At 39.1% G+C, this 10,753-nt stretch overlaps 1 protein-coding gene across 1 annotated transcript in view; it reads right to left on the reverse strand.

Annotated features, from left to right (window-relative positions):
* Positions 1-10,753, reverse strand: part of HPSE2 (heparanase 2 (inactive)) — a 287,742-nt gene that overhangs the window by 240,254 nt on the left and 36,735 nt on the right. Inside the window, exon 4 of the mRNA XM_027775254.1 lies at positions 7,015-7,062. Coding sequence (XP_027631055.1) covers positions 7,015-7,062 — 48 coding nt within the window. The remainder of the gene's footprint in view (positions 1-7,014; positions 7,063-10,753) is intronic.

A 10,753-nucleotide genomic window follows, 5' to 3' on the forward strand; every position in this document is an offset into this window, starting at 1 on the left:
ACACCATAGAGCAAAACCCCCAAAAAAAAAAAAAAAAAAAGAAGTGGCTAAAACTGTGACAGCTGTTTCTGGAGTGAGGAAGTTGGGGGAAGGAAAGATGGAGCTGAGAACTGCTTGTATTTTTTATTAAAAATAACAATGCTTTATATGCTTATTGCAAAAAAATTAGAAACTATAGAGAAGTAAAAATGAAGGAAAAAAAAATCTCTGTTCTCTCCACATTAAAGACTATGTATCTGCTTATGAGTTTTTCCTCAAATACATTTTATATACAATGAGACGCACAAATCTTAAGCATATTATTTAATGAATCTTGACAAATACATTCTCTTGTCCAACCCAAATCCTTATTAAGATGTCTAACACTGCAATGACCCAGAAAATTCTCTCATGCCCCTTTCTCTCTCAGGCCATATCCCTACTGTCGAGCCCATTGGAGCAATGTTTTTAATTTTCAAATCTTAATTTCAAGAATTTTGACATATCTTCATAATCAGTATAAAAAAATTTAGACTTTCCCTTGTGATCTCTTCTCTAATCTACGTATTATTTTAAAAGGTGTTATTCAATTTTTAAATATGTAGATGTTTTATAGTTAGTTTTGTTATTAATGTCTAACAATTTCTTTGAAAAAATACATACTGTTATGATTTCAATCCTTTTAAATTGATTGAGATTTGTTTCACTGCTGAGCGTATGTGCTATCTTGGCGAACATTTCACATGCACTTGAAAACAAATGTATTCAATTGTATTCTCTAGATGTCAGTTAGGTCAAGCTCATTGGTAGTGCTATTCTTCCTCACTTTAAAGTCCTTGATTGTTTTTGTTGTCGAATTAGCTATCACTGTGTCTCTGTTCCATGTATGTAAGTTATTATTTTTTCTGCCGAAAGATTTTCTCCTTATCTTTCATCTTCAGCAGCTGATTATAATGTGTCTAGGTGTGATTTTCTTTGTATTTAACTTTCCTATGGTTTGCCTAGATTCTTGGGTCTATAAATTAGTGGTGTTTTCCAAATTTGGGAGAAGTTCAGTTTTAATTTCATACATTTTTCAGAGAACTAGTGATTTCAGGAAAAAAAGAGAAATGAAGATTTTCTACTGACAATTCAGCCTCCAGCCCACAAACTTGAGTGGAGAGGCAAGGGGCAGGTCTTCAGAAGAAGACTCCTCCATGGCTCCTGAGAACAAGTAATTTCAGGAAAAAAAGAGAAATGAAGATTTTCTACTGATAATTCAGCCTCCAGCCCACAAACTCGAGTGACAGATCTAAGGGAACAATAGCCAAACATCCAAATACTATAACATACCCCTCAATATCCACTGACTCTGATGCACAAAGGGATAAAAATTGAACAGCAAAGAGATTCCAGCACACCTCCTTCTGCACACTCTTGAACACTCAGACTGAACTTCAAGAATTAGGAAAAAATACACCATCCATCAGATGACTAGAAATCACCACAGGGCTACAAGATATATGGGAAAGCAAGAAAATACCTCTCCACCAAGGGAAAAGAATAACTCCTCTTCATCCACAAGCAGTTCAAAGGAAATCATGGAAATGTCTGATAAAGAATTTAGAATATTCATAATGACCAACCAAACTAACAGAGATGGAAGAGAAGAGAGAGAATGAATTGTGGAAGAGGCAGGAGAAAGGAGCTGATGAGTTCTAGGTGAAATTCTTGCAAGATCTATAAGAGGAATTACACATCTTAAAAAAGAGTCAAATAGACCTGTTAGAGATGAAGGCTATAATACATAAAGTCAAAATCTCTCTTGAAAGTATTAAAAGCAGACTAAATCATATAGAAAATTGAATTTCAGACATAGAAGAGAAAATTACTGGCCTAGAAAAATCCACCACAAAGACTGAGAAAATTGCCCACAAAAATGATAATAATATATGAGAAATATTAAATACCATCAAATATCCAAACATCCAGATAATTGGTATCCCAGAAAGCAAAGAGACTCAGAAGGGCATTGGTAATCTATTCCATGAAATCCTGCAAGAAAACTTTCCAAACCTAGAGAGGCACTCAAAGAACCAGTACCAAGAAATACAAAGGACCCCAAATAGAATTAACCCAAGAAGATCTTTTCCAAGACACATTATAGCCAGGTTGACAAAAAACACAAAGACAAGTTACTAAGATTGGCAAGAGAAAAATGGCAAGTTACCTACAGAGGATATCCCATCAGGCTAATAGCAGACCTCTCATCGGAAACGATGAGAACAAGGAAAGAATGGGAAAATATATTCAAAGTGCTAAGAGAAAAGCAATTTCAACCAAGAATACTGTACCCGGCAAGACTATCCTTCATATGGGAAGAAAAGACAAGAACATTCTCAGATAAACAAAACCTGAAAGAATTTATCAACACCAGACAAGATCTCCAAGAAGTTCTCAAGGAGTGGTATACTAGGAAAATTAAATATAGACACACAGAAATAAGAGTTAAAAACTAAGAAAATGGCCAACTTAATCATAGGGACAAGTCTGGAGTTGAATATTATATCCCAGAATTTAATGAGGAAGATCAAACCACAACAGAAGATAAAGTAATGAGACTGAACTGATGAAATAACATTTTATGACTTTTGACCAAATCATTGCAAATTTTCTTCTAGGCTTTGTTTTCCTGTCTCAAGGATTTTTGTGCTGTCTTGAGCCGTCGATAAGTTCATGTACCTACTATTTGAGCAGAATCCTAACTTGTTTCCTGGCTTTAAGTTTTAAGCAAGCTTCCTTAGCATTTCTTTTATTTATTAAAGTTAAAACTGCTTTTCTTGAAATTACCAGCTGAACTTGTTATTGAAAGTAGTTAGATTATATAAGAAATTGTGTGATCAATAAAATGTGGGGGGAAAGGAATAAAAAAAATTTTTCTTCCACATTCTCATTTCTTCTGTGACAAACAGGAGCTGCAATCTCTGTTTAACTTTTTCAGGTTTCCAGCTGTTGCTTATTACTAGGATCCCTAGAGTCTCCCATGAATATACACATTTTAGGGATCAAAGACTTGAGGAAATGTACATGCATGTCTGGTGTTTTTTCCCCTCATAGTTACTTCTGTCTGAGATTTCCACTCTCAGTCCTAGCTTCTGACTCTTTATAGCACTCAAGACTACATAGCCATGGGGACCAGCAGTTGGCATAATGGCTATGTCATGAGACTCCCATGAATTGGACTGTGGTTCAAGTTCCAGACCTGGTGGCTTAAACTCATGTCGGGTGCATGTGCATGCATGCCCAAAATCCCAAGAGGAGAATGGAGGAGAAGGGACTGCAGCGTAGCTGTCCCCTCAGGGGGTGATTTCTTGCTTTTGGTCTCTTTGTCTTTCTGGCAAGCACGCATGCCCTATAACAACCCACCTCCACCCCCCAAAAAAAGACTATATAATAATGTACCTTTTCCCCCCTAAGGTTTTTGAGATAGGGGCCTGTACTTTCCAGAGTCAGACAGAGAGACAGTGAGAAGGAAAGAAAGAAATCACCCTCCAGGGGAGATGGCCATGCTGCAATCCCTTCTCTTCCATTTGGCTCTCAAGATTTTGGGGGTACTCACACACATTCACCTGGCATTAATTTTCAAGCTTCCAGGTTCAGGACTTGAATCACCATGAGCCAAGTGAGAGTCCAGTGTCTTAACCACTACACCATCGGCTGGCCCCAAACCATGTACTTCTATTTGAGTTCTAGGTATCTCATGATCCACAGATTGTTAAGTAACCACAGTGGGAAAGTCATATAAGAACAGATATCACCCAGTTCCATTCATTTATTTGAAGGATTGAATATCTTCCTCTACTTTTTCCCTCCTTTCAGTCACTGTCCAGTGTTTTGAGTTTTTAATCTTTTTAAAAATACTCCATCCAAAATTTATCATTGCTATATGTGGGAGACTTATTCTGATACAAGGTAATCTACTATACTTATAATTAACTCTAACTTTTTACAAGGGTTAATAGGCAGGACCAATGACTCAGTCATATGTCTTGGTTCTTAAAATAAAGCAAATTCAAACCAAACCCTAGCTACAGAGATCTACTTGTTCCTAACTTCAGACTCAGAGGTCTTATTGTTCAAGCTCCAGGACCAACAGTCCAATACTGAATTGACTCTTTTTTTTTTTTTTTAAGAGAGATTTTTACTATAGGGTGCATGTACTCACCAGAGAGACAGAGGAACAGCAAGTGAGAAATCACCTCCCCACCCAGGGGGATGGCCTCTTTGCAATCCCTTCTCCTCCATTCTCCTCTTGGGATTTTGGGCACGCATGAACATGTGCCCAGTGTGTTTCAAACCCCCAGGTCCTGGACTCGAACCACAGTTGACCATGTGAGAGTCCAGCAATGTAACCATTAGGCCACCTGGTGGTCTCCTGAATTGATTCCTTAGGCCATCTATATACTGACCAATGACATATGTTCATTCCTTCTTGTTTGTTGGTTTGTTTCTGATAATGGCTCTTGATTTCCTTTACATCAGTAAGTAATCTATTTAGCATTTTGAGGAACATGGCGTTTGGCTTTAATTTTCACCATGCTTTCCTAGCCAAGATTTCCTGGGATTCTCCCATGAAATTATTCCAAATCTTGTCTGAAAACTATGGCTTGGAAGGGATAAATGGTAGATGCCAGGTGCTACTTGTCCCCAAATGAGCATTGATCATGGATCCAAAAGAAACCTAATTCCCTGGCTGCTTTGGGGGAGGGGTATTTTGGAGCAGCTGTAAACACATGATATTTATCTTTAGAAATCGCCACTATTTTTACAGTAGCCAATAATAAAAGTTTACTTATTAAAACATAAATTTCTTGATTGAAACAATTACTACATTCACCTCATTCCATTTTTGCTTTAACAGAGAAGAAAAGCTTAAGCTTTCTCTGCTCCCTCACTATTGGCCAAGCTAACTAAAGTCATACATGCTTAGCCAATAACTCTCATGCATTTATCTGATTGTCTTTCCTGACAAAGTCTAGACTTTTCAAGCATCATTCTTCATACTACATTATCCGGATAGCCTTTGGTGAAGATGGTGAACAGGATTTGAATTCTCCTACTAGAATAGAAGATTTTTAGTAAAGAGACTGTGTCTTGTTATGAAAGCAGTAACAGTTAAAATATCATCCCTTGGAATGAGAAAAACTCAATTTTAAGTTCAAAATTTGCCAGTTCCTGTGTAATCTTTGAATTTTCTATCACTTTCTCTAAATTATAAGAAAATAGAGATAAAAATAGTCCCCACTACTTGGAGGTTGTGAGGATCAGGCATGGCAAGGCATGTAACATTTTAGAGCAGTTCTTGGTACATTGTTATTAGTATCATTGTTCTTTTTTTTTCCCCCAACAGTAGTAGACGCCTAGTAGGTGATTGCCTAAATAAGTGAATGGCAAGTTGAAGAAATTCCATGAGAGAAAAGTAAACAAATTTATAAAAACAAACAATGAGAAAAAGAATTACAAATTATTCTAAGTGCTATGAAAGAAACAAAAAGCTAAGCAAAAGAAGGAAGCCAGCTTATTTTGGATAGGACTGTCACAGGAGGTCTCTCTGAAGAGATAACACATAAACTGAGACAAGATGAGAAAGAACCAGCCACATAAACAGAGGGGAGATGGGCATTGAAGACAGATGGAACAGGCACACACCGAGAGATCCCGAAGAACACAGGCAAGGCAACGTTGCTTCAAAGAACTACAACAGAAGACCACCAGTGTGTTAGGGCAGAATGAGTGTGGACAGAGCGGCACCAGATGAAATCGGGGGGCAGCAGAGGCAGAAATACAAAAGGCCGGAGTAGAGAGTTTGGCTTTTGGTCTAAGTGCAAAGGGAAGACCTGGGGTTTTGAGCAAGGAGATGATAAGATCCTCAGAACTAATCTATGACTCACAAAAACAAGCTGAGGGAGAATAAGAATTTATGAAAACATGTGGAACTTGTTGTTTAGAGAAACTAAGGGTATAAATGTATACTAACTTATTTCCCATTATGATTGAAGTTATTGATTCATAACAGCCCAAACATTTTTCTGGGATAGTTAATAGAGATTTCATCCACTTCTTTCTTTTCCACCCATCATGAATCTTGTCTAACTTGTTTAAAGTGGCTAGCATGACCCACTTAAAACGGAGGATAGACGAGAAGAGTACATGCGCTGGGTGGGAAGGGTTGGCGTAACTGAGAAAGATGGTCAGGGCCCAGAAGGGGAGCGCAGATGTTGGAGCTGCAGCATTCAAGGAGCGGTGGTCTGGAAGATGCTGTGGGATGGATTTCTCACAGGGAAGAGAGGCAGGACTCTAGTATAGAATTGGAAGGCACTGTTACATGCTAGACATCCTGGCAGTACAGAGACTTCAATCAATTTCTGCAGCAGATAGTTATCCTGTTTCAAGTTATGCTCGCTGTAACAGGTCTTTGGCATTGGAAGCTTCCTCCTGGAATGCTGGGGTTTATCCCCTCTCTTGAAGCTGCTTCACTTTCTTGACATTTTTTTTTCCAGTTTTTAAACTTTCTTCGCATTAGTAACTCACTTTGCCCTAATTAAGATCACTGCTATTAATACAATAAAGAGTTTCCATTTTCTCATGATATATCAAACAGCAGCTAAAACTGTTTCTTCTCATAGAAGGAAACTTACTCCCCACTCAAAAGCCTATTGGGGACTGGCGACACGCTTAGACCCATTACCTGTTCGCTGAAAGCAGGTTAACCTAAAAGTATACATAGTAGCTGCACTTTCCAGAATGTGTCAGTGGGACTTGAATTTTCAAGTTTTTTGTTTTGCTTATTATTATGATTATTTTTGAAGACAACAAAACAACATTATAGTACCATGAGAAAGTATGTGCTGTAAGAGCAGCTTTGGAGTTAGTTCTAAAGTTTTTCTCAAAGGATGAAGGATAGCTTTTTAAATGTCAGTTAGGAACCTGGAGACTAATTACCTTTCATTTCACAGCAGGTGATGATAAATAAGAGCAAAAAGGGTGAATACCTACTGTTGCCAGGTAACTGCATCCACCGTGCTTCCTGCCACCTTCATGAATCTGTAAGAAAGAGAAAGAAAAGGATTTTGCAATTTAAAGTAAACCACCGTCCTAAAATTAAAGTAAGATAAACCAAGACATAGATTAGTCCCTAAGCAGCTATGCTTCTTCAGAGAATCCAGAGCCACAGTCGTGATCTGCCCACAGCTACTGGAGGTCCAACTGTAAAGAACTGAAAAAGGTACTTCCTGCACACCACTCACCATCTGAAAATCAAGACCGCAATACAACATTCTACCTAGGTCTGTCTTCCCAGGCCCAGGTCTGATAGCTCAGTGATTCCTCTATAAAAACTGTGGTCCATAAAATAAAAATTAAAATCCAGTCATAGTTTTTTCCTGTACACATTTTCCATGAACGTCTTTAAGTCTCTTGATAGATTGTCTTTGAAAAACTTCAGGCCTCTATTCCTGACAGGAGCATGGGAAACTCCAATTTATTTATCCAAATATAAGGCACTATCATATATACCCCAGTAAAGGACTGCTACAACCGTCTCAGAGTAGAAACTGGGCACTCAAGGGGAAGCTCTGTCCCAAGTAGCTGTAGAGAACAGTGCCATCTGACAGGCATGTGCAGCCGGAAGGGAAGCAGCTGAAAGGACGCCAAAGCCTTGCTAACAACGCCCCGTGCTCCTGTGTTTCTGGAGGTCCAGGAGAACCACAGGGTGGTGAGGATGTACCTGGGAACTCAGATGCCATTTGGTGCCATAACCAAGGTCTGTGAATAACTCGCTTACTCACCACTTCTTTCTCCCCAGCCCCATGTTCTGAGGCCATGTATGCCATGTTTACTAGAACTACTTGAGAGACTTCCCACCTACACAGAGAAATCAAAAGGAACATTGCAGTTCTCTAAGACTGAATAGTATTTCATGACGAAAGAACTCTTCTGCCAGGGAGGAAGATGGCGTTTTGTCTGGAAGGCCCTATTCTTGCCCCACCACAGCATAATTTTTCCAGACAGATGCACAAAGTGTTTGTTGTGTACTGCCCAAACAGAAGTTCTGCTTTGCTGTGATGGATGAAGGACTGAGCCTCTATTTTTAATTTTGCTATAATGCCTGTGTGCTCTGTAATCCCTTCTTTTCCACTATCCTCTTGGGATTTTTTTTCCCTGGTATAGGGCATGGGGCTCACTGGAGACAGAAAGATAGAGAGAGAGAAAGAGAAAGCACCCGATGGAGGGTGACCACATCACAATCCCTTCTCCTTCATTCTCCTCTTGGGATTTTGGGTACTCACACACACGCGCTCAGTGTGCTTTTCAGGTCACCAGGACTCAAACTGAGTCTCAGAAATCACATGCCACCTGGCTAGCCCCACAACAACTTATTTTACATAATGTTATAAATGGTTGAGATGATGGCATACTAATTACTCTGATTTAATCATTATATATTGTGTCCATATGCTGAAAAAACATTGTAACACTTGTTATGTTAATAAAAATAGTAGTAAAATAATAAAATGTTTTCACGTGGGCTGGAGGTCAGCCTGGTCAGATCACTAGAAGCTGGCCTTGTGATGAAAACAAGTTTGGCCTTTAATGACGAGATCCAAGTCCAGGTGCTATTTACCTTTGCATGACTAGCGTACAGCATACTATTACGAGATATAGCTAGTTTACTCTCCACGCTTGTGTATTGGGTTTATCAAGTGTTTAACCATAAGCAAGGGAGGGTCTGGGTCAGATCTGAATGTTAGGAAGATCACTCTGGCTACGGCAAAGTTGAAATCCACTGGTGCAGGTAAATCGGGAGGAGATAACTACAGAGAGATGGGAGGCTTTGAAATATAGGAATGGGGGAGAGACACAATGATAGGCACTGCTGGGTCCTCAAGAGGAGGAAAAGATATCAGTGTTCACTGTTCACTGCTATTGGCAAAAATGAGGAAGCCAGAAGACACTGTTGATGCTAACTTGATAAGTATAGGCTAATCCTCCTGAATATGCCTCAAGAACTTGAAGTCAATAGTCACTGACTGGTGGGACCAGCAGTTAGCGTAATGGCTATGTTGCTGGACTCCCATGTAGTTGACCACGGTTCACGTCCCGGACCCGGTGGCTTAAAAAAACTCACGCTGGGCACGTGTGCGTGCGTGCCCAAGATCCCAAGAGGAGAATGGAGGAGAAGGGACTGCTGTGTGGCCATCCCCCCCTGGGGGGTGATTTCTCGCTTTCTATCTCCCTGTCTCTGTCTGTCTGGTGAGTGCACGCGCCCTATAGCAAAAAAACCTCTCCAAATAGTCACTGGTAATAACAGCTATGTAATCACAAGAAAATTACAAGAGGAAAAAAAAATTCATTAGTGTCCTGCTTGGATAAAAGACTCTGGATGGACAATTAAGAACACATCTAATTTGGCACATTGGAAATTAGAAACTAGCTCTTTCTGATACTGAAGTTGCTTGTATTCGCTGGATAATTTGTTTTGCTATAGGCAATAATTCAGTCCTTAAAATAACTTTCTATTATCAAAAGTAACATTATAAAAAAATGGAAAACTATAAAGTTAATGATACTTAAAAATAATGTTACTGTTTTCTTTCCATATTGACACCCCACATCTCTCAAAGAAAATCCATAAAATCTATAATCAAATATGAAATATACTGGACCCATAAATAAAATACTTTAGAGTTTACAAAGAAATCGTTTAAAACCAAATATAGTGAAAGACCTGACATGGACTTGGAGAGGAGAACCAATTATTCTTCCTAAATAATTTATGGCTTTAATAAATTATAATAAAAAATCACAGAAAGCATTTTTAAAACTTTACAAAATCATTGTAATCATCATCTGGAAGAAGCCAAAAAAATTCAGAAAAATTGAAATAATGAAGTGGTATTTATTCAATCTATCATATATTACAATATAACATAAAAGTCACAATGGTTAAAATAAGCACAGCTCAAGAATTACTAAGGAGACCTATAAGGCAGAATAAGCTTTTTAAAAAATTACATGTAGGGGGACCAGCAATTGGCGTAATGGCTATGTCGCTGGACTCCCATGTAGTTGACTGTGGTTCGAGTCCCGGACCTGGTAGCTTAAACTCACTCTGGCGCACGCGTGTGCATGTGAGCCCAAGATCCCGAGAAGGGAATGGAGGAGAAGCAATTGCAGCGTGGCCATCCCCCCTGTGAGTTATTTCTCACTATCTGTCTCTCTGTCTCTGTCTTTCTGGTGAGTGCACACACCATATAGCAAAAACCTCTCAAAAAAAATTACATGTAGGAATTGACTGTATAAAAAAGAATTTCATTTATGAAAAGTTGAAGCTCTTTGAGAAGAAGCCACGGGCCTTCAGGACAAGGTTCCACATGGCTACAGTGAACTAGATTTTTAAGGGAATGAAGATTTTCTACTAATAATTCAGCCTCCAACAAACGAGTTAGCGGTAGGGAGCCCCCCTCTGCACCCCCAGCCTTCTCTCTCTGTCTCTCAGTTCCTGTCTCTCCCTGCTTCTGTCTTCCCTTTTTTTTTTTGGTAATATTTCCTTTTTACCCTTTTTTTTTTTAAAAAAAAAAAGAAGGCCCAGTTTTTCTCTGGCTCTTAGCTCCATCTTCTTTCTTGTTAATTTTCGCTCTGCTCCTCCCATCCAGGCAGAAGAAGCCACGGGCCTTCAGGACAAGGTTCCACATTGCTACAGTGAACTAGATTTTTCGCACGGCGCTTGTGTGCC

Source organism: Tupaia chinensis, unplaced genomic scaffold, assembly GCF_000334495.1.
Source record: "Tupaia chinensis unplaced genomic scaffold, TupChi_1.0 Scaffold000539_1, whole genome shotgun sequence".
In the NCBI taxonomy this organism is placed as follows: domain Eukaryota; kingdom Metazoa; phylum Chordata; class Mammalia; order Scandentia; family Tupaiidae; genus Tupaia; species Tupaia belangeri.